At 39.6% G+C, this 26,017-nt stretch overlaps 1 protein-coding gene across 1 annotated transcript in view; it reads right to left on the bottom strand.

Moving 5' to 3' along the window:
- LOC126281097 (serine/threonine-protein phosphatase 6 regulatory ankyrin repeat subunit A-like) overlaps positions 1-26,017 on the bottom strand; it is a 333,802-nt gene that overhangs the window by 15,437 nt on the left and 292,348 nt on the right. The window contains exons 13-14 of the mRNA XM_049979815.1: positions 16,585-16,890; positions 11,393-11,494 (exon numbers count right to left, since the gene is read on the bottom strand). Coding sequence (XP_049835772.1) covers positions 11,393-11,494; positions 16,585-16,890 — 408 coding nt within the window. The remainder of the gene's footprint in view (positions 1-11,392; positions 11,495-16,584; positions 16,891-26,017) is intronic.

Genomic DNA, 26,017 nt, shown 5'->3' on the forward strand with positions numbered 1-26,017 from the left:
CCCACGACTTTCAACTTGTGCTGCAATGTACCACCTAACTGCATCAACAACATGTTGATTGTCATTTTCGACAACAGTGTGCTCGTGCTCCTGACAGATTCTGCAGACTCAACACTCAAACAGGAACTAGACGTCAAGATAGTGCACAGCCTGTCCCTCCCCCAAGTGTGCATTCCATCAAGTGTTCGTGCTTTCATCTCCTCAGATGGCTCAATCTGCATTAGGGGCAGGCATGCTTGCATGCTGTACCCCTCCCCACACCTCTACTCCCGGGCCGGCCGATGCATCATCCAACCCTGCTAGCTGTCTGATTATGATGTGGACCTGCAGCCCATCACCGCGCCTTTGCATGCTGTCCTGACTGAGATGGAGCTTCCAGTCATGCACCTGCCGCCCTGCATACTACTTACTCTGCTTTGGACCCTAACTGCTCTGACGAGCTGCCATGTTAATGTTCCAGTCAGCCTTTGTACCTTGTACAGTGTACACATGTATCTTTCTTTGTGGTGAAATACATGTATGTAGAAACATTTATGGGAACAGTTTGTTGTATATACAGTTACCCGTATTTCTGTTTCCCATAAGAGCAACAAATGTTGTCCAAACCTTGTACAGAAAGCAGATTGCAATTCTAAGCGTCACAGGTCTTGGAAGGCAGGCAGTAATTGAGAAAGGATTGAGACTGTGTTGTTATTCAGTTAGTTGCATTCACAATGCAGTAAAGAAGACAAAAGAGAAATTTGTAAAAATGAATATATATTATGGGAGAATAAATAAAACCTTCACTGTTTGCTGACGTAACAAGAATTTTTTCAGAAATGACAAATACAAGGTGAACTGAACTGAATGAGTGGTTGTCTTGAAAGGAGGTTATAAAAAGAGACATAAATAAAACAAGAATAAAGATGTGAGATTGAATTAAGGAATGTGATGCTGAGGGGGGGTTTAGAAAATTAGGAACTGAAAGTTGCAAACAATTACAGAGATTAGAGTCCACACAGAGGCTTACCAGCAATCAGTCTTCCCACACACCATCTGTGATTGGAACAAAGAAATAGGCAAAGCGAAAGAGGTATAAAAAGTACCCTCCGCCCCCCAACAATATATCATATGGTGGGGCTTGTGTAATATAGATGCAAATATGGAGTATAAAAATAAACATAAGAATAAGCATATGGCTCCATAAATTTTTCCAGTGTAGTAATTCTTTGAATTCATTTTGGATCGACGACTAGAACATCTCGTCATCTGGACACAATATTTCAGTGGTCCACTTGGCCCCATCTTCATGTGAGTGGGCCATCACACTATCTCACCAGAACAGAAATCAAACATGCCACAGCAGCTCCTTTATACACTGACTGTGGGTCCATCAAGCATGCACAAAAGTAACTGCACTCTAGCAACAAGCACAACAGCACACCTGTGGTGAAAGGTCACAGGAACGGTAAATTGATATCAAACACTACTGACAGTTTTTGAAGACCAAGACAAGGACCATTGTTTCTCAATGTCAAACAGAACAGGCGTCCAACTCTAACTTAAAGGATACCCCTTATCTCTGTTTATAACATTGCCAGATAGCCATATTTCAATGGCTTCTTTCACTACACAGTTACAATACCGTGATGCAGGGGCAACCACTTGTGTCTCATAGTACAATATTTTATGTCCTTCTGTAATACAATGTTCCACCACTGCAGATTTTTCTGGCTGAAATAAACACGAGTGGTGATGATGCACCATGCAACCATCCTGGACTGTACATATTGTTTGTCCAATATAGACTTTCCTGCAATGGCAGGGAATCTTGTAGACTCCGGGCTTTGTCAAACTGAAATCAGCCTTGACTGAGCCTAACAGGGCTCTGGTCTTAGCTGGCGGATGGAATACACTTTTAACATTAAATTTCTTTAAAAATTCTACCTATTTTTCAACATATGCTCTCCACAAAAAGGTAGGAAAGCCACCAATTTGCTTGTATCTTCTGTTGGTTCCTGCAAAGGTAAAATCTTAGAGCATGATGTATCTGATTGTCAGTGTAACCATTCTGCTTGAACACAGCTTTTAGACAGTCCAGTTCTTGTGTCAAACTATCTGCATCTGAGATGGTGTAAGTTCTTTTTACCAATGTACATAGGACCCTGCTGCATTAGTACGATGGATGACAACTTGATGCATGAAGATGTCAGTTCATATACATGGGCTTACGATAAACACTATGTCCTGATTTCCCATCATTCCTCCCATAAACCAAGACATCTAAAAACAAAAGTGTTCCATCCTTTTCAACTACCATCGTGGACTTAATATTGGGATGCAGGCTATTAAAATTATCTAGGAGACAATGTAGAGAATCCCTCCAATGTAGCCATACTACAAATGTATCATTGATGTATCTCCAGAAGCAAGTTGGTTTTAAGAATATGATCCTCAGCACCATGTCATCAAAATCTTCTGTAAACAAACTGGTGACTATGGGTGATAATGGACCCCCTACCTTTTTTTGCGGGTAGTATATCTTCAAAAATAGATAGTTTTAAATAAATTTAATATTAAAAGTTTATTCTGTCTGCCAGCTAAGACCAGAGTCATGTTAGGCTCAGTCAAGGATTATTAGGTTTGAGTGTCCACAAAATTCCCTGCCATTGCAGGAAAGTCTATATTAGACAAACAGTTCATATGGTCCAAGATCATTGCATGGAGCATCAGCACCACACGCATTTATTTCAGCCAGAAAAATCTGCAGTGGTGGAACATTGTCTTACGGAAGGACATAAAATGTTGTACAATGAGACACAAGTGGCTGCCCCTGCGTTGCAGTGTTGGGACTGTGCAGTGAAAGAAGCCACTGAAATCTGGCTATCTGACAATATTATAAACAAAGATAAGGAGTATCCTTTAAGTAAGAGTCGGAACCCTGTTCTGTTTGACATTAAGAAACAACGCTCATTGTCTCAGACTTCAAAAACTGTTAATAGTCCCCAGAATGAGATTTTCACTCTGCAGCAGAGTGTGCGCTGATATGAAACTTCCTGGAAGATTAAAACTGTGTTCCCGACAGAGACTCGAACTGGACCTTTGCCTTTCGCGGGCAAGTGCTCTACCTTCTGAGCTACCGAAGCGCGACTCATGGCCAGTCCTCACAGCTTTACTTCTGCCAGTACCTCGTCATGAGCTTTAACCATTGGTGTACTGTTGTGCCTGTTGCTAGAAGGCAGTAATTTTTGTGCATATAAAGGAGCCGGTGTGGCGTGTTTGATTTCACTTCTGTTGAGATAGTGTGATGGCCTACTCCCCTTTAAGATGGTGGCCAGGTGGACTGCCAACATATTGTGTCCAGATCTACATCTACATCTACATCTACATCCGTACTCCGCAAGCCACCTGACGGTGTGTGGCGGAGGGTACCCTGAGTACCTCTATCGGTTCTCCCTTCTATTCCAGTCTCGTATTGTACGTGGAAAGAAGGATTGTCGGTATGCTTCTGTGTGGGCTCTAATCTCTCTGATTTTATCCTCATGGTCTCTTCGTGAGATATACGTAGGAGGGAGCAATATACTGCTTGACTCTTCGGTGAAGGTATGTTCTCGAAACTTTAACAAAAGCCCGTACCGAGCTACTGAGCGTCTCTCCTGCAGAGTCTTCCACTGGAGTTTATCTATCATCTCCGTAACGCTTTCGCAATTACTAAATGATCCTGTAACGAAGCGCGCTGCTCTCCGTTGGATCTTCTCTATCTCTTCTATCAACCCTACCTGGTGCGGATCCCACACTGCTGAGCAGTATTCAAGCATTGGGCGAACAAGCGTACTGTAACCTACTTCCTTTGTTGTCGGATTGCATTTCCTTAGGATTCTTCCAATGAATCTCAGTCCGGCATCTGCTTTACCGACAATCAACTTTATATGATCATTCCATTTTAAATCACTCATAATGTGTACTCCCTGATAATTTATGGAATTAACTGCTTCCAGTTGCTGACCTGCTATTTTGTAGCTAAATGATAAGGGACCTATCTTTCTATGTATTCGCATCACATTACACTTCGCTACATTGAGATTCAATTGCCATTCCGTGCACCATGCGTCAATTCGCTGCAGATCCTCCTGCATTTCAGTACAATTTTCCATTGTTGCAACCTTTCGATACACCACAGCATCATCTGCAAAAAGCCTCAGTGAACTTCCGATGTCATCCACCAGGTCATTTATGTATATTGTGAATAGCAACGGTCCTATGACACTCCCCTGCGGCACACCTGAAATCACTCTTACTTCGGAAGACTTCTCTCCATTGAGAATGACGTGCTGCGTTCTGTTATCTAGGAACTCCTCAATCCAATCACACAATTGATCTGATAGTCCGTATGCTCTTACTTTGTTCATTAAACGACTGTGGGGAACTGTGTCAAACGCCTTGCGGAAGTCAAGAAACACGGCATCTACCTGTGAACCCGTGTCTAAGGCCCTCTGAGTCTCGTGGACGAATAGCGCGAGCTGGGTTTCACACGATCGTCTTTTTCGAAACCCATGCTGATTCCTACAGAGTAGATTTCTAGTCTCCAGAAAAGACATTATACTCGAACATAATACGTGTTCCAAAATTCTACAACTGATCGACGTTAGAGATATAGGTCTATAGTTCTACACATCTGTTCGACGTCCCTTCTTGAGAACGGGGATGACCTGTGCCCTTTTCCAATCCTTTGGAACGCTTCGCTCTTCTAGAGACCTACGGTACACCGCTGCAAGAAGGGGGGCAAGTTCCTTCGCGTACTCTGTGTAAAATCGAACTGGTATCCCATCAGGACCAGCGGCCTTTCCTCTTTTGAGCGATTTTAATTGTTTCTCTATCCCTCTGTCGTCTACTTCGATATCTACCATTTTGTCAACTGTGCGACAATCTAGAGAAGGAAGCACAGTGCAGTCTTCCTCTGTGAAACAGCTTTGGAAGAAGACATTTAGTAATTCGGCCTTTAGTCTGTCATCCTCTGTTTCAGTACCATTTTGGTCACAGAGTGTCTGGGCATTTTGTTTTGATCCACCTACCGCTTTGACATAGGACCAAAATTTCTTAGGATTTTCTGCCAAGTCAGTACATAGAACTTTACTTTCGAATTCATTGAAAGCCTCTCGCATAGCCCTCCTCACACTACATTTCGCTTCACGTAATTTTTGTTTGTCTGCAAGGCTTTGGCTATGTTTATGTTTGCTGTGAAGTTCCCTTTGCTTCCGCAGCAGTTTTCTAACTCGGTTGTTGTACCACGGTGGCTCTTTTCCATCTCTTACGATCTTGCTTGGCACATACTCATCTAACGCATATTGTACCATGGTTTTGAACTTTGTCCACTGATCCTCAACACTATCTGCACTTGAGACAAAACTTTTGTGTTGAGCCGTCAGGTACTCTGTAATCTGCTTTTTGTCACTTTTGCTAAACAGAAAAATCTTCCTACCTTTTTTAATATTTCTATTTACGGCTGAAATCATCGATGCAGTAACCGCTTTATGATCGCTGATTCCCTGATCTGCCTTAACTGATTCAAATAGTTCGGGTCTGTTTGTCACCAGAAGGTCTAATATGTTATCGCCACGAGTCGGTTCTCTGTTTAATTGCTCAAGGTAGTTTTCAGATAAAGCACTTAAAAATATTTCACTGGATTCTTTGTCCCTGCCACCCGTTATGAACGTTTGAGTCTCCCAGTCTATATCCGGCAAATTAAAATCTCCACCCAGAACTATAACATGGTGGGGAAATCTACTCGAAATATTTTCCAAATTATTCTTCAGGTGCTGAGCCACAACAGCTGCTGAGCCCGGGGGCCTATAGAGACATCCAATTACCATGTCTGAGCCTGCTTTAACCGTGACCTTCACCCAAATCATTTCACAATTTGAATCTCCGTCAATTTCCTTCGATACTATTGTTCTGATGTTCTGGCTGGAGACCCAATATGAATACAACATAAGAATAAGCAATCAGTCATCTATATTTAATTAATGCACTACACACATAAACTCATAATAGTGTAGGGGGAGGGGTTTATTAGTGATTGGGAGCTCCAACATTACGCAGGTGATGGAGCCCCTTAGGGACATAGTTGAAAGGTTGGGGAAGAAGGCCAGTGTTAACTCTGTCTGCTTGCTGGGGGATCTCATCCGAGATGTGGAGGAGGCCCTGTCGGTAGCGGTAGAGAGCATTGGGTGCACCCGACTGCAAATTGTTGCTCATGTCGGCACCAATGACTCCTGCCGTCTGGGTTCAGAGGTCATCCTCAGTTCATACAGGCGGCTGGCAGTGTTGGTGAAGGCAGAAAATCTCGCTCGCAGGGTGGAATCTGAGCTAACTATTTGTAGTATCGTTCCAGAACCGATCGCGGTCCTCTGGTTTGGAGCTGAGTGGAAGGCTTGAACCAGAGGCTCAGACAATTCTGCGGAGATCTGGGGTGCAAATTTCTCGACCTCTGCTATCAGGTGGAGAAATGTAGGGTCACCCTGCATAGCTCAGGCGTGCACTACATGCAGGAAGCAGCTACAAGGGTAGCAGAGTACGTGTGGAGTGCACATGTGGGTTTTTTAGGTTAGAGAATTCCCTCCCTAGTCCCAACAAGACGCCTCCTGAGACACGGCAAGGTAGGAGTAGACAAAATGCAACAAGGAATAACAATATTAATGTGCTAATAGTAAATTGCAGGAGCGTCGATAGAAAGGTCCCAGAACTGCTCTCATTAATAAAAGGTCACAACGCCCACATAGTACTAGGGAATGAAAGTTGGCTGAAACCAGATGTAAACAGTAATGAAATCCTAAACTCAGATTGGAATGTATACCACAGAGACAGGCTGGACAGTGAAGGGTGAGGCGTGTTTATAGCGATAAGAAGTGCAATAGTATTGAAGGAAATTGATAGAGATCCGAAATGTGAAATAATTTGGGTGAAGGTCATGGTTAAAGCAGGCTCAGACATGGTAATTGGATACCTCTATAGGCCTCCTGGCTCAGCAGCTGTTGTGGCTGAGCACCTGAAGGATAATTTGGAAAATATTTCGAGTAGATTTCCCCACCATCTTATATTTCTGGGTGCAGATTTTAATTTGCTGGATATAGACTGGGAGACTCAAACGTTCATAACGGGTGGCAGGGATAAAGAATCGAGTGAAATTTTTTTAAGTGCTTTATCTGAAAACTACCTTGAGCAGTTAAACAGAGAACCAACTCATGGCGATAACATATTAGATCTTCTGGAGACAAACAAATCCGAACTATTTGAAACAGTTAATGCAGAACAGGGAATCAGTGATCATAAAGCGGTTACTGCATTGATGATTTGAGCTGTAAATAGAAATATTAAAAAGGATAGGAAGATTTTTCTGTTTAGCAAAAGTGACAAAAAGTAGATTTCAGAGTACCTGATGGCTCAACACAAAAGTTTTGTCTCAAGTGCAGATAGTGTTGAGGATCAGTGGACAAAGTTCAAAACCATCATACAATATGTGTTAGATGAGTTTGTGCCCAGCAAGATTGTAAGAAATGGAAAAGAGCCACCGTGGTACAACAACCGAGTTAGAAAACTGCTGCGGAAGCAAAGGGAACTTCACAGCAAACACAAACATAGCCAAAGCCTTGCAGACAAACAAAAATTACACGAAGCAAAATGTAGTGTGAGGAGGGCTATGCGAGGGGTGTTCAATGAATTCTAAAGTAAAGTTCTATGTACTGATGTGGCAGAAAATCCTAGGAAATTTTGGTCTTATGTCAAAGAGGCAGGAGAATCAAAACAAAATGTCCAGACACTCTGTGACCAAAATGGTACTGAAACAGAGGATGCCAGACTGAAGGCCGAAATACTAAATGTCTTTTTCCAAAGCTGTTTCACAGAGGAAGACTGCACTGTAGTTCCTTCTTTAGATTGTCGCACGGATGACAAAATGGTAGATATCAAAATAGACGACAGAGGGACAGAGAAACAATTAAAATCGCTCAAAAGAGGAAAGGCCGCTGGACCTGATGGGATACCAGTTTGATTTTACACGGAGTATGCGAAGGAACTTGCCCGCCCTTCTTGCAGCAGTGTACCGTAGGTCTCTAGAAGAGCATAGCATTTCAAAGGATTGGAAAAGGGCACAGGTCATCCCCGTTTTTAAGAGGGGACATCGAACAGATGTGCTAAACTATAGACCTATATCTCTAACGTCTATCAGTTGTAGGATTTTGGAACACTTATTATGTTAAAGTATAATGACTTTTCTGGAGGCTAGAAATCTACTCTGTAGGAATCAGCATGGGTTTCGAAAAAGACGATTGTGTGAAACCCAGCTCGCGCTATTCGTCCACGAGACTCAGAGGGCCATAGACATGGGTTCCCAGGTAGATGCTGTGTTTCTTGACTTCCGCAAGGCGTTCGATACAGTTCCCCACAGTCGTTTAATGAACAAAGTAAGAGCATATGGACTATCAGACCAATTGTGTGATTGGATTGAAGAGTTCCTAGATAACAGAATGCAGCATGTCATTCTCAATGGAGAGAAGTCTTCTGAAGTAAGAGTGATTTCAGGTGAGCCACAGGGGAGTGTCATAGGACCGTTGCTGTTCACATTATACATAAATGACCTTGTGGATAACATCGGAAGTTCACTGAGGCTTTTACCGGATGATGCTTTGGTATCGAGGGGTTGTAACAATGGAAAATTGCACTGAAATGCAGGAGGATCTGCAGCGAATTGACGCATGGTGCAGGGAATGGCAATTGAATCTCAATGTAGACAAGTGTAATGTGCTGCGAATACATAGAAAGGAAGATCCCTTATCATTTAGCTACAATATAGCAGGTCAGCAACTGGAAGCAGTTAATTCCATATATTATCTGGGAGTGTGCATTAGGAGTGATTTAAAATGGAATCATCATATAAAGTTGATCATCGGTAAAGCAGATGCCAGACTGACATTGAAGAATCCTAAGGAAATGCAATCCAAAAACAAAGGAAGTATGTTACAGTACACTTGTTCGCCCACTGCTTGAATACTGCTCAGCTGTGTGGTATCTGTACCAGATAGGGTTAATAGAAGAGATAGAGAAGATCCAACAGAGAGCAGCGTGCTTCGTTACAGGATCATTTAGTAATCGCGAAAGCGTTATGGAGATGATAGATAAACTCCAGTGGAAGACTCTGCAGGGGAGACACTCAGTAGCTTGGTATGAGCTTTTGTTGAAGTTTTGAGAACATACCTTCACCGAGGAGTCAAGCAGTATATTGCTCCCTCCTACGTATATCTCACGAAGAGACAATGAGGATAAAATCAAAGAGATTATAGCCCACACAGAGGCATACCAACAATCCTTCTTTCCACGAACAATAAGAGACTGGAGTAGAAGGGAGAACCGATAGAGGTACTCAAGGTACCCTCCACCACACACCGTCAGGTGGCTTGCGGAGTATGGATGTAGATGTAGATGTAGCTTATTTCACTAGCATTTGATCTACAGTTAGTTTACCAGTTTAAGTACATACTCACAAACAAAGATCTACATAAATGAAGCCACATTCTTACTAAATGTTTATGAGTGGTTGACCAGGTAGATTCAGTGTTGTGGGGAGAGAAAATAGCTTGACCAGACAGGGAAGGGCAGAAGGGCACTCTCAGTGACAGTCCAGAATGACAACTGGACAAGACAACAATCATTAAAGGAGAGGGAGAGGGAGAAATTGGGTGATGTGTGCACATCAGTAAGTGTGTGTGTGTGTGTTGTGTGTGTGTGTGTGTGTGTGTGTGTGTGTGTGTGTGTGTGTGTGTGTGTAGGAGGGAATTGGGGGGCGGGGGAAGGGGAGGGGGAGAGGGGACAGGAGAAAAAGGGAGAAAGAGAAAAGGGATAGAAGTCTAGACACAGAAGAGATGGCATATAAAATAATGAGATGAAAAAGTAAGAGTACAGGGCAGAAAAGGGGACAATGAGAGATATAGGTCAGAAGGTTTGCCACAATATTAGTCACTTCGTACCTGCACAGCCTAGAAGGTACTGGTGCTGGGTGGAGGGGACCTGAATGGTTCAAGTACAAACACAGTTTAGAAAGTCAATGGCATTATGGTGTGCAGCATATTAAGCAACCAAGTGGTCAAGTTTGCAACAGCCACTATCTACAAGAGGCCAGACTTGTGGGTAGGCAGAAGTTTGGTTGTAACACGCACATAAAAAACTGGATAGTTATTGTCGCACAGCTGGTTGCTTTCACATGTAGCCTTTCCTCTCATATAATAGAATATGCTAGTGACTGAATCACAGTAGTTGGTGGGAGTGCGTATAGGACAACCTTGGTTGTCCACCTCTGGGATGCATGATTGAGGGCAGGAGTGTTGCATGGATGTCTGGCGATGTTCAGTAGGTTGAGTGGATGACATAAAACCACTTTAAGTATCAGGATAAGATTTAATGAAGGCTATCTCTCATCTAAAGACACAGAAAGAGGTAATCAAAGGATGCAGTCGAGGATTATCAGGCATGGTTATAAGAGCACTACTGGTCTGGGACTGATTCACACGGTCACAGGTTTTTTGGTATTCCAGAAAACAATGGAATTACAAATAAGTTATTCTGATTCTATTCCAGCTTCCTGCAAGTCAGTCCCTCATGGATGTTTCAGTTGCAAGACCTGCCTTCTACACTCACCCATCACATCCTTCTGCAGACCAACCACAACCATAGCTTCTGTTATTCTGTCACAGCTTGGACCATTATAGGGGTCATTAAAGAAGTAATTTATGATGCAGTCACAGACCTGACTTTGGTAACACAGACATGATTCGGGACTCCAGATGTTGGCAGCAGGGTATACGGGTCCCGCTGAGAGTCAGCTGCCCCCTGATTCCCATTATCTATCCATCTCATTCTTACTTTCCATATCTTACCTCTGCTCACTTTTTACACTCTCCTTTTCCCTCAAACCATATCAGTCAGCTTGTGAGCTACTAAAATTTAGTGTCTTTTCAGCTGTGAATGGGTGCATTTGTGTGTGTGTGTGTGTGTGTGTGTGTGTGTGTGTGTGTGTGTGTGTGTGTGTGTGTGTGTGTGCACATGTACGCGTGTGGTTGTGTGTGTATTTAAACTGGAAAACTAGCTGTAAGTCAAACACCATTACATCAGTCAGGCAAAAGATACCAACTGCCAATCCTCATTTTTTTATTACAATTTCTATCATGGACTTTACAATTTCACAAAATTTGAATTTAACATCTGACATATTCTGAAAGCTTCTGAAAACAGAAATCATATGAAAACAATGAAAAGGAAACATAGGCATGTCGAATCATGGTTGCAGGACTGTACTTCCTTGTTTCAAAAAGCAGCTCTGTGGTAACACAAGATACATATATATATATAATTTGTATTAGCATACCTTAGTATCCCCTGCCGCAACAGCCAAATGGATTGCTCTAACATGATACTCCCTCTCAGCAGATAAGAAATCTGCTCCCGCAGCCAGCAGTAGCTTCATTGCCTGCATCAGAGAGCCAAGTTACATTTTTATTCCTTTGCATCATAAGAATTGTATGGGCTGATTACATATTAGTTTTTAAAGAATAATAAATTGTTGCTTCTGATATAAAACCACTGTGTACATTATATAGCTGATTTCCGCTAGGGTTTCTGTATGATTAATTAGAATGTACATTTCTGTGCCTGCAGCCCGTCATGAAGGAATGTGTAACAAATCCAGGTATCATTCATTCATGTACACTTTGTATTTCACAGATCCCACCATAAAAGTTTCCCTTCATGGATGTGGAGTAATAACAGTTATACAGTAACATGTAGAATTAACTACTCAGGTTACTTCTATAAAGTATATTAACAACAAATTATGATTAGTGATAATCTACTCACACTGAAAATTCGGGAATTACTTGTAGCTTATCTTATGTATGTTGGTGTATGTATATTCAGACATAAACAGCTACTGCTCCTCTTAAACTGCAGAGTTGCTGTTTTTCTCTCATACTTTAAACAAAGCATTTATGTAACTTCATACAGAACACTATCAGCTGCCAATATACAGGCAAAGCTAAGATCATTTTAATAAAAGCATTACAGTAGAGCAGGACTTACAATCCTGTGTTTCAATATTCTGATAAATTGCATGAGGAGTAGCTAATAAAGTATTCTTTTACTTTGTTTTTGAACAGTTGATGATTTTCAATTTTTTCCCTGATGTCTACTAGCATCCTGTCACAGACCATTGCACTTGATTATGAAACTCCTTTCTGAACTTTACATGAGGGTGCACAATCGAATTACTGTGCTTATGAATTCCACAATTCATCCTAAATTTACTCTTATTATTAGCCACAAATACTAATAGGAAAAAAATGAATAGGCACATGAGTGTAAGATTTCCAAGGACCTGGAAAATTTTTCCAAAGTGTGTTTGTGTGTCAAGTGCACATAATGTCAAATGTACATAATTCTGATGAACAAATACTTTTTTCACCTCAGCAGCATCCCATATACCTACGCTACATTGCACTGTTGAGCAAAAGTTTGCAAAATATACTAGCAATCCAGTCAGCTGGAATGAAAGAAATTTTTAAGCACAAAAGAGGCAGACCTGAGCCTTTTATTAACTTACTCATATGCTGGGGACACCTCAGTTTATTTTCCATCCTGATAGGATAGGAAGTTCATAAATGGAGCTCATTTTAATGTTTTTGCACATGACAAATTTGGGTCTTTATAAGATTCAGGGATACATGTAAGCTGTGAACCAGCTGTCAGCCTGTTCTTCTTCTTCTTCTTCTTCTTGCGTTATGGCCTCTGTAGGACCATGGGTAGCCCCTTCATGGACTACATTTTCCTCTTCTTCTCCCAGAACCTCTTCATTCTTTCTCTTCTCCTCTCCCGCTCTTCTACCGATATCTTCAGTTTCCGTTTCTCCTGGCGGCTCCACTGGTGACATTCTAATGTTTTCCTGTATTCTTCTCTGTCATTGAACTCCGGCATATTTGTCAGTGTATATTTGTTCCTCCAATTTTCCTTTCCTTCGACCTTGATCCCCAATTCCAACCAGTCCTTCCAAAGTTCAACAATCCACTTGGTTCCTGTCTAGCCCCTTGTCCTCCCTGTTGTTTTCCACACTCTCTCCATCATTCTGTCCATACTCATCCTAACTAAATGCCCGGCAAACCTTGCCCTTTTGAGTCTGATTTCCCCGGATATTGTTCTCATGTTCCAGTACAATTCTTCCCTAGGTCTTCGCATCCACCTCTCTCCACCTCTTTTGTGACCTAGTATTTTTCTCAGTATTTTCCTCTCTTCTTTCTCTAGTTGCTCTGCCCCATTTCTTCCTAGTGTCATTGTCTCAGCAGCATATAATACTGCATTCCTCACTGTTGCCTTGTAGTGGCTTATCTTTGCCTCTGTGGATATATTCTTTTTATTGTATACCTCTCTTGTCATGCAGAAGGCTGACCTCATCTTCTTTATCCTCTGTCAGGCTGTTCCACTACTCTCCTATCAGTTTGTAAGCATCCAGTCTGTGCAAGTTCTCAACTTGGAGACACAAAGACAAAAAGCATGGTTTAATTAAGTTTGAAGCCTCCTGTGGTCAAATGTACATAGATAACAATGTGATTTCTATAGTGTGTGCAAGTGAAGCATCTGATCTGAATACTGCTGGTGACAACCACAAACAGAAATTTCAAACTGAAAGTTTTGTGATTGTCCCAGACAATAAATGATTTTCAAAATACCATTTATTGTAGTTATTTGAAATTGTAGATGAAATCTGGGAATGATGTGGATTGCATTTATGAAAATATTTACTGAAACCAAACTCTTAAGTTATTGACTAAGGTACCGAGAATGCAGCAAAAGCACCTTTTAGTTAATTATTTAGGCTAGAATCATCATAGAAACTAGTATATAAAAATGTGAAAGGTGCCAGATCTTTAGCTTTCAGCTTCTTCACCTCACCACAGTAGTTGTGTGGCAGTAGTTATTATAGTTGTGGAGATATGAGAGTTTGACATGGTCTCCATCACATTGTGGTGGTCACCAAGATATCTTGTCTCTTTTATATTAATCTATTTTCAAAGAGAAAAATTTAAGGTCACTACATAATGTTTTTGAGCTTTTACAAATATTCTCGAACATTTAAAAATAATATTTTGGGTATACCAGACTACTCTTGAATGATCTAACATACAAACTGGGCACATATTACATTGATCCACAATCTGGTGAAATCACCTTAACTGATGGGTTGAGCAACATAGTAAAGACAGAGGAAGAACTCACTGAAAAAATGTATCTGCTTATAGAGCAAAACTACCTAAATGAAGAAGCAAATAATTTTAGTGAGAAACATATTCATGCATACAGAAATTCTGTAATTTAAGAGGATGTAGAAATATGAATGTGTGAGAAGAACTTCATCTGTGATAGCTGATATAATCTTAGCAGTGCATGGAATTGAGCTCTTGGAGTGTAGAAGAAAGAGAGATATTCATCACAATGTTCATGCTACTACAGAAGTGGGGCATCAGCAGCACAGCTGTTGACACCATCTTTGACAGCATTATGCAATTATCAACCAATTGGAGGCCATCTACAGGCTACATAAGGCCACCACAGAAGCAGTTTTGATGGTCAGTTGCTTCCGATGAAAACAATGGAGATAATCATCAAAAGCTTAAGCCTTTAAGTTGAACTGACACAGGAAGAAGTCCAAGAAAGTTTTTTACAACAGTACCATCGTGATAGACTTTGTTCTCAAAAATTATGTCTTTCAACAAATAAATCATTAAGTACAAAATACGATACCAGGGGAAGAAAAGTATTTAAATCCACTGAACCAAGATGAAAGCTTAACTTCCAAAGAATTTCTAATGTCACTCAATGTTCTCAATGGGCCAACACAAAAGCAATTCTAAACAGCATCACAGAAGTGGAAATACTAACTGGAACACAAAAATAATTATTCATACCACAATTACACTTGTTTAAACTAACTTACCATTCAGCTTTAAAAGATTCAGATTTCTGGACAGATTAGTGAACAGAATGATTATCAATGTTGTGGAGTGAATGTAAAAGACTTGTGTTTTTTAAACATACATTGTTCACATGTGGGACAGCTACAAAACTCTTCACCTTTGCATCTATAGGCAATGTAGTTCATAAGAAATGTAGTTCATAATAACACACTATGAGTGAGTTAGATGCTACACAAATGAAATGATTAATCAAACTATTTTCAATTCAGAAAACAAACTGAAAAATTAAGTGGCTTTTTTGCTTGTTTTATAACTAAAAGTAATACAGGCCCTGTCTGTTAGGTTCATAACAGAGCTTTAACATGTTGATGGCAGACATCAGGCAGAAAATTAGAAATTAACTAACATTCAAAAACAAAGGAATACCTGTAATGTGACAAAATATTTAAAGCCAGGGATATAAATTCCAGTTTACACCTGCATCCACACTTAACAGGTTTTTAATTTTTTGGGTATCTTAATAAGTGATAGTGTTTAGTGAAGTCAGTGAAGTTAAATATTTGAACAAACAAATTTCTAATATTTTAAATAGTTCAGTGTTGTATAAAGTTTAGTACTCAATTTAATAAACAGATGTTTCAAAATTGGTACATGACTTATCTCACAAGTTATTCACAATGAAGCAGCACTGGAAGTTGTAAACAAGAGGCAGAGTAACACAAGCTAAAAAATATACAACTTTAAAACTGCTAACTAATACTAATAAATCTACAAAACTAATTATAAGATGAAATTCACAAAAGTTAGTTTAAGTACACAAGCTGTTAAAGCTACCGAGGACTATTCCAACCACTGAGCTTCACACACAAATGCTTGAATTTTTGAGTGCAAGTCTTGAAATATTCTATGCTAGTGAATGGGAATAATGGATACTCTAAACATCATCTTGATTCAAGGTTAGAATAGACATTTTCTTTCAATAATCAAATCAGTCAGGAGACTGTTGACTCAAAAAAAATCTGTATTATTCTTTTGTCTTGTTAGTTATTTCTTGCTTTGGTTATAGCTGTTAAGACCATTGGTGAGAAGGTACTCTTTCTCTCAATCTCTCTCTCTCTCTCTAACTGTAATATTCTGGAACTCCTACATTTCAAATGTCAGGTAAATATTTTTCCACCTATGTTTACTCCCATGTAATTACAATGACACAGTTTCTCATTTAATACTGAAAATAATAAAATTAAATCCAGACAAATAAATTCAGTGTCTAACTTCCAGATTCTATGTAAATCACTGAGATTTAGATGAGCTGTTCTTGTCAAATATTATGCCATCAGCAAAATATATCCAACTTTCATAAATTCTTATTTGTATTATTCACAATGAAATATTTTGTCTACAAATATGCTCACTAATATTTACTCAAATACTGAACAAATTGACATTCATCTAATAATGGGCATCACAAAAAATTTGAATAAACAAGGATGCAAGATTAAATGATTCAGTGTACCATAACGAGAAAACAGTGTGTTGTGTTGCACAATGGTTTAAAGTAAGTAAGTATGTATGGAAAAAAGGTGACATAATTACTAACATCAAAATTTTTGCACTCAATTGCTGCTTGGAGTGCTGTTCTTCCAGCACAATCCTGCATATTAACATTGGCACCTTGTTTTAGCAATAACTTTACAGACTGTTTTTCTTTGACAGCAAGCATCAATGGGGTCTGCCCACCATTGTCCTGTTGATTGATCCCCATTTCATGCTGCTCATTTCTCTCATTCAGCAGTAATTCCACTGCCTCAGCACGGCGTGACTGAGCTGCCCAGTGCAGAGGTATCCGACCATTTAAATCCCTCTCTGTTACATCCGCTCCAGCAGCAATCAGAGCTTCAACCGTCTGAAAAAAATTTTCTTTGAAATGTTTATAATGTGGTGATTTCTATGAAAAAATTATCCTTGTCACTGTTAGAATTAATGTGAAGAGGTCATGTTGTTCTATTCAAGTGAATAGCAAATGTCAATCAATAAAATTCTTCTTTTGCTACAAATATCTTACAAGCAAGTCCCAAATGCCCCAACTGTAATTCTACTTCATATTTATGTGAAAAACAACAAATTACAATAAAAAATAAAGTGTAAGGAATATACCAATCATGCTATATTACTTAATTGAAGGTAAGGCAGATCTAGCATACGACCACGTTCAATCAACTTGAAGGGAAAAAGATTACACAAATGGAAAACCCAGGAAGTAATAAAACATGTATATGAGCAGAAATAGGAAAGGTGCTTAGCAACACATGGAAAGTATGATAAATCATGTACATCAAAGTCCTTTTTCACAGCTAAGACACACACACACACACACACACACACACACACACACACACACACACACACACACGAGACAAATGCTGCAGCCTGTCCTGTGCAGGTAGTAATTTTGCATGTGCTGAATGGCTGATGGGGAAATAGAAGTGATATGAAGTGGGATGAGGGAGGAACAAAATGAGAATAGAAACATCATGTCAATACAGAACATGTAGTTGCGTGAGGAAGTGTGGCAAATAACAAGGTATGGGGCAGAGTATGGGGCTGCTGAAAGCAATGCCAAGACAAAAGTGCAGAGGGACAGTGAAGGATACAGAGATGGAGAGAGACAACGTCAGGGTTTGGTGACTCTCCTCCAAAAACAATTTCCTTCACTTCCAACTGCTGCTTAAATTTTCTATGCTTTGTCAATTTCATAGTGCAGCAACCTTTACACAGAAAGTTCCAAACATATACAAACCACATCTTAAAAAATAAATTTTGTTAGTAGGAAGATTTAACAAGTGAGAGGTCTTAACTTGCTTTTAGGACATACCTGCACATCAGTAACATTTAGTACACAGATAATTTCCTTATGAACAAGCATTATTATTTTTATATTCCATAACACGTCATATTCCACCGATCATCTGAATGTGGAAAGAAGGGAAAAAAAAGTGATCCCAATTAAAGGGCAATATAACAAAATGACATAAAGGTACTAATTATTATAATACCAGCAGCCTGCCATGCCCTCACTTTGGTTGCTCTAAATATCTACAGCCACACAGTGTCTATAATATGTAGTGGTATACATAAACCATCCTCAGAAATGCTCTATCTATGACTAGAAGTCATATCGGGACTCCATTAGTTCCTGAAATTAGCCTTCACAAACAGACAAAGAAACATGGTGGAGGACTTCAACTAATAATATGTGTGGCTACAGTATACACAAACACCATGCAGAGTGGCCGTGCTGTTAGAGGCACCGTGTCACTAATTATGCGGCCCCTCCCGCCAGAGGTTCTAGTCCTCCATTGGGCATGGTTATGTGTGTTTTCTTTAGGGTAAGTTTGTTTAAGTAGTGTGTAAGTCTAGGGACCGATGACCTTAGCAGTTTGGTCCCTTAAAAATTTGCACAGATTTGAACATTTATACACAAACCATCAATCTGCCTATTAGTGAAAACAATTTCAAAAGCTGTGCATTAGTTACTGGGGATGGGCATTACATACAGACAGAAATACATGGTGGAGGACTTTAATCTGTACTTCTACACTAACATATTAAGCCAAGATGTTGTTTAACTTCATTCTGAAAAATCTCAAAAAGTTCTTGACCGATTTACTTCAAATTTTTGTACAATTATCTAATAAATGTTCAGAAAAACATAGGCTATATTTCTTAAATATGTGGTGTATAAATATACATATTATATAATATATAAAGGGCAAATATTGTTAATAGAAACCTGGAAAAGTTCTTGACCAATTTACTTCAAACTTTTACACAGTACTCTAATAAACATTGTGTGTTCCTAGAGAATTAATGTTCACTGAAAAAAAAAAATGCATTTGTTGGTTAAGTTCTTTTGCTTGTTTTTGACAGTTCGGTATTAAAGTTTGTAAGCAGGAAATAAATAAGTGGTTCTCCATGAAAATCAGATCCATTTTTCCTACAAATTTGGGGGCTTTAAGGAGTCAACTGAACAAGTGATGATACAATTTTGTCACCTACCTAAGCCATTTTTGATGGACTTCTCATGGACTTCTCTGAGTGCCATTTTGCCTGCAATAATGTAGTTACATGTAATTGTGTTGATTTTGGATCTAAGACAAGGATTCACACTTAAAAATGGTCAGCAGTGGCAGAGTAATACAAGGAATAATTTTAACCGTGATAAAAGCAGAAACAGCTGACCAAAACAATAATAAATAAATACATTAACATAGAAATGGTAACATTAGGTAAATTGCAAAAGTGAATGGAAATATAGCCTCTGCGCTGGTTAATACCATTAAATCTCTACATGAGTTAATTTTCAGAACAGTTCCAGATGATATAAGAAATCAGAAATGCTTGAGAAAATTTTCTGGCTTTACTTTTCAATCAATACCAACATGTCATGAACCTGAAGCTAAGAAGTCATTCATTGAAGTATCTTTTTCAGAAGCAGAGGTAGAAGCAATCTGAAATACATCATCTGATCAAAAGTATCTGGACACCTCCAAAAACATATGTTTCTCATGTTAGGTGCATTGCGCTACCACCTACTGCCAGGTACGTCATAACACAGGTCTCAATAGTCATTAGATATGATGAGAGAGAAAAAAGGGGACACTCCACAGAACTCACTGACTTTGAACATGGTCAGGTGATTGGGTGTCACTTGTGTCATAAGTCTGTATGTGACATTTCCTGAAGATCCCTAGGTCCACTGTTTCTGGTGTGATAGTGAAACAGAAACATGAAGGAACACATACAGCACAAAAGTCTATAGGCCAAACTCCTCTATTGACTGACAGAGACCACCAACATTTGAAGAGGGTTGTCATATGTAATAGGCAGACATTTATCCAGACCATCACACAGGAATTCCAAATTGCATCAGAATCCACAATAAGTACTATGACAGTTGGGTAGGAGATGAGGAAACTTGGATTTCATGGTTGACAGGCTGCTCATAAGCCACACATCACACAAGTAAATGCCAAATGGTGCCTCGCTTGGTGTAAGGAGCATAAACATTGGAAAAATGTTCTGTGGAGTGACGAATCACAGTACGCAATGTGGTGATCTGTGGGTATGGCGAAAGCCCAGTGAATGTCATCTGCCCATGTGTATAGTGTCAATGCCAAAATTCAGAGGTGGTGGTGTTATAGTGTGGTCATGTTTTTCATGGAGGGGGCTTGCATCCCTTGTTGTTTTGCATGGCACTATCACAGCACAGGCCTACATTGATGTTTTAAGCACCTTCTTGCTTCTCACTGTTGAAGAGCAATTCAGGGATGGCAACTGCATCTGTCAACACCTGTTCATAATGCATGGCCTGTGGCGGAGTGGTTACATGACAATAACATTCCTGTAATGGACTGGCCTGCACAGAGTCCTGACCTGAATCATTCATGGCAGGTCTCACTGACTAACATCGATACCTCTCCTCAGTGCAACACTCCATAAAGAATGGGCTGCCATTTCCCAAGAAATCTTCCAGAACTGGCACTTTATGGCACTGTAAGAGTGAAAGTGTTTAAGGGAAAAAAAGGCATTATGAAAGAGCTCTGAAATCACTGCTGAAAAGAAATGCTAGTAACAAAAAGTTAAGCAATGAAAGTTTAAACTCTATTAAGGAAGATGGCAAGGATCCAAGTATGTCTGCAAAAGCGGAAGCTGTCATCAAAGTTAAGGGTAGGCCAACACCATACTGAATTCTAGCATTACCCATGGAGGGTGCCACAAACTTGAAAGTCATTTTCAGCTAAGTGTCTGGATACATTTGTTCACATAGTGTATATTTTGTATAGGCAGTGGGACAAAAATATGAAATTACTACTGAGATATGTTATTATTTACCCAACATTTGCAGACTTGCGGTGAAAATTAAAGACGATATACAATGTGAAGATGATGGTGATGATACTGACGATGATAAGAGGATGCAGATGGGTAGTGATAGAAGACTGAGTTTACTTGAAAAGATGATGACAGAAGTTTCTGATTTAGAAACAGGTGATATAAGCAAAACATGATTCTCTACATATTCACAAGATCAATGTAAATTTTCTCTGGCATTCATGAGATTGCAAATTCTTCTTTTCACAAAATAGAAAAAAAAAATACTTGAAGGTTTGGCTAAGCTCTTTATTCTGCGTAATAAGGTTCTTACATCATGAACTGCACTGAAGAAAGCAGGAAGAATTTAACATAAAAACAAGTGCTGTGGAGATCCACCATCTGTTGTCTTGATGAAAGAAGAAATGGTAAGAGTCTCTTCGAGAATATTTTCTTACGAATCCATGATGGAGAAGAATAACCAAAAGGTGAAAATGAATGTAAGCATTGTTAAGAAGAGTATTAACAGCTGTAAATTTAAAAATGTCCAAAGAGATGAAGGCGTTGGAGGACTGTGGCAGTCAACACAGTCCATCAAGACAGGATGTTTATGAGGTTATAAATGCTTCAAAATTGCAATAAACAGATGCAGTCTTGGCAGAAGTTGGGAAAAACTTCATCTCTCCACAAGCGCATTTTACAGGCATTGTTGAGATAGATGATGTGAAAATTGATACAGAAATTTATGTGGTTTCTAGAGACACTACAAATTAAGAAATGGTAGCTGGGAAACAATCTTCTAGACCAAATTGAAGTTTTAATAGACAAGGGCGGAGTTACTATTATTAAGTCAGAAGTGGAAGCTCATTTTATGTGTATCCACATAGCAAACAAACCAGAATTAGATATTACAAGGTCTGTGAGTGTTGAAACAAAGGAACACATCAAAGATTTAGTGACCAACTACAGCCAAACTAAGACAAAGGCCACTAATATCGAGATATAGATTGTTGTGAGAGAACAGCAACCGATATTTAGGAGCCCCAGAAGATTGACACCAGGAGAGAAAGATATTGTTGACAACCAAGCCCAGATGTGGTTTGATCAAGGAATAATACAACCAAGTTCATATGAATACGCTAGCCATGTTTTAGTTGTAAAAAAGAGAAATGGAGAATATTATGTTCTATAGACCGCAGAAAATTAAACAAGATCACAATGAAAGATCATTACCCATCACTCCTTATAGGAGACCTTTTACATAAACTGTAGATGCCTGCATCTTTTTCAGATGAAACCTCAAGAATAATTCTTATTGCAATTATTGTTATTTATTTTTAAAATTTTTTGTTATTTTTTTTATTTATTTTTTAAGAGGAAAATTGAAAATACACCTTGTTAGTGACACTCAGAGCACTTCCAATTCAGGGAAATTCCATTTGGTTATCAAATTCATCTGCAATGTTCCAGTAATTTACAAACACAGTTTTTAGGGAACTGGCTCAAAATAACATCATTTTTATTTAGATGGACAATATTATAACACCAATAAAGAGTGATATTGAATCAGTTCAGCAGCTTGGTTTAGTGTTAAAAACTGCAGCAGAATATGACTTGGAAATTAATTTTGCAAAATGTCAGTTCTTGAGGAGAGCTGTTGAGTTTCTTGGGTATGTTATACAATGAGGACTAATCACAACAATAGTTGTTCAAAACTTCCCAGAAATGAAAGCTACTGGAGCAACACAGAGTTTCACAAAGTTTCCTAGGTTAAACAGGATACTTCGGGAAGTTTATCTCAAATTACTCTGCAACTGCCAAAAGTATGAGTGTTTTAATGAGAAGTAATTGACAATGTAAGTTTGAAGAAGAGCAGAGGCAAGAATTCAATATGCTTAAAAATATTCTTTTGTTGGATCCAGTTTGGAAAAACTACAATACAAACCTTGAAACTGAACTACACACGAATGAAAGAAGATTTTTGTAACCATGTTATTACAAAAATCTCCAGGTGATGACAATTTCCTTCCAGTCTCTTATGTGAGTAAAGAAACAACACCTTGAGAGGAAAATTACAGTCATTATGAGCTTGTAGTTTTAGTTACTGTTAATGCCTTACAGAAATTCCAGATGTATTTACTAGGAACACGTTTCGAAATTGTAACGGATTAGGCTGTGGATAAAAATGGCTTGTTGCCAAGAATTGCTAGAGGGGCTTTAGTCTTCGAGGAGTATTCCTGGACCATAGAATGCCAATCTGGTTCTAGGATGAAACTAATGGGTGCCTTTAGTCATTGTATGAATGCTATGCATTCATGTGAATGTACTGTTTGGTTTCACATGTGGCTTAATAGCTAGAATCAAGAAAACTCAAGAAAACGATAATGATTTAGCACCAAAAATGAGCATTCTTGAAGAATTGCCTTATGAAAACTTTTTAATTAGAGACAGAATTTTTTTTCAAATTCTATGACAAACGACAGACTTTAGTGGTTTCACAGACTATGCAGTGTGAAATCACCAAGCTTGTGCATGAAAAAAGTCATTATGCAGTTAAGCAAACTGCAAAGGGAATAAAACAGGATTGTTGTATACCAGATTTGACAGAAAAGGTGAAAAGTGTGGTCTCCATTCTTGTAAAATGTTTAACTGTGAATAATAAATCAGGAAAGAATGAAGGTTTTCTTCATCCATTATTCAGGGAAAGTGAGCCATTATATACTTATCACATTTATCATACTGGACTACTTAAACCAACATACAATGGATACAACATCATTCTAATTACTATTTATGTGTTAACCATGTTAACATGGCTACATCGTATAAAAACTACACAATCGACAGAAGTAATTAGTATGACAAAATTACAGAAAATTAATTTTTGGAATCCTGTCCAAATAATTACCAATAGAGGGATTTGCTTTACTACTCAAGAATTCAAGGAGTTTTGAATTACAGAAGGAAGAGGGCCATTTTAATAACAACAGCACTTCCTAGAGCCAATGGACAGGTTGAGGAATCAATTCTACATTGGCTAAAATCATTGCTAAGCTTAATACTGGTAGCCCTAATGAATGGTATAAGGGGATACCATCAATTCAATGTGCCATGAATTCAATGTACCACAGAATAGTTGGGTAAACACCATTTGAACTTTTGTTAAGAGTTGAGATGTACATAAAGACTGATATTCACATCACAAAATTATTAGAAGAAGAACTTATTAATTAATTTGAAAAGAAATGCAGGAAACTCAAAGAAGAGGCTAAGCTACAAATCGGCAAGATGCAACAAGCAAACTGTGCTAGCTTCAACCAGCATTGGAAGAAAGCCTCCAAGTACAAAATTGGTGACAATAAAATGAACACACACTGGGTGAAGGGGTACAAAGTGTAGACAACCTCGTAGATGGTGTACCCTGGGCAACGCTGTAACATGGTACAAAGGCGAAAAGTCTACACATCCACGGCGGCTGGATGCGACAATGCCTCCCTGCCCACACAGAGGCAAACAGAGCAGAGTCTTAGCATGAAGAAGCTGAGCGTATGCCAGTTCAACATAGAAAGCTACACGATGACGAAGGGAGAAATCCTCGAAAAGATCTTAACGATAGAACGAGTAAGTGTCGTACTGCTACAAGAGACCCACCTCACAGATGAAACCATCAATTGACTCAAAATACCAGGATTTGCAGCTGTGAGCTACACTGAACATGACAAACATGGCATAGCCACCCTAGTGAAGAACGAACTCTTAAGGAATTTGGACACCAAAGTGGTACCAGCAGAGCATGCGATAGGAATAAACTGAGAGAGAGATGACACTGTATAATGTCTACAAACCTCCATCACAGAAACGGCCCACAGGTATCCTACCCGAGGCTAACCACCCAGCAGTTTACGCTGGCGATTTTAACTCTCAACACACCAGATGGGGATACCCGAGATCCACAGCTGAAGGGATTGGACTAAGTGACTGGGCAGACAACCGGGACCTACACCTCCTTTTCGACCCCAAGGACACAGCGACCTTCAAATCAAAGGCATGGGGCACAAGGTCAACACCTGACCTGACCTTTGTCACACGTGGAGCAACAGGTACACCCGTGCGAGCTATAAGAAGGGTCCTCGAGGCGTTCCCCCGGAGCCAGCACAATCCAGTAATAGTGGAGATCGGACTATCAATCCCAGTCATAAAAAGCGCCCCAATCCCCTGGTGGAACCTGAGGTAAGCTGACGGGAATAAATATCGATCCTATGTTGAGAAAACGATAAATTGGATACCACCAAAACCTGAGAACTACAAAAGATTCGTAAACTTAGTACAAAAAGCGGCCCTAAATGCAATTCCACGAGGATCGAGAAAGGAATACACCCCCTGCTGGACGAAAGAGTGTGAAACACTACTGGAGGAATATGAGAAGACTGGGGACGAGGAGACTGCAGACCAACTGATCAACGCCATGAATGAGGAATGCAGGAGTAGATGGAAGGAGGCGATGGAAAATCTAGATTTTACCCACTCCAGCAGGAAGAGCTGGGGCCTGCTAAGGAAATTAGGTGGTGCCACAGCGTCTAACAGGCCGACTCTTGGAACCAGCGCATCTGAGATTGCAGCTGTCCTGAAACAGACCTCCAAAATACAGCTAAAAACAGCCGAAAAGTGAGAAATTTCCCAAGAGCTAAGCAGTTTATTGCTTAATAACCCAACCAACATGGGCATTGTAAAAGAAGTGGAGACAGAAGAGATATCCCAGGCCTTGAAGCTAATGAAGACAGGAAAAGCAGCCAGACCTGACAACATCCTACCAGAATTCTTAAAGGAATTGGGAACTTTAGGAAGAAGGTGGCTGGCCAAACTTTGTACGGAATGCATAAGCACGGGGGTTGTGCCTAAGGAATGGAAAGAAGGAAAAGTCATCGCAGTGCTGAAACCCGGAAAGACTGGAGATAATCCTAGGAATTACAGACCAATATCCCTGCTATGTAGCTCCTATAAATTATTCGAGAGAATTTTGATGACTAAAGTAACTCCATACATCGAAGCCAACCTCTCAACATACCAAGTGTGTTTCCAAGCAGGTAGAAACTGCTGTGATCAAGTGCTGTCCCTCACAACCTATATTGAGAAAGGCTTCCAGAACAAGATGAAAACTG

Source organism: Schistocerca gregaria, chromosome 1 (genome assembly GCF_023897955.1).
Source record: "Schistocerca gregaria isolate iqSchGreg1 chromosome 1, iqSchGreg1.2, whole genome shotgun sequence".
Lineage (NCBI taxonomy): Eukaryota > Metazoa > Arthropoda > Insecta > Orthoptera > Acrididae > Schistocerca > Schistocerca gregaria.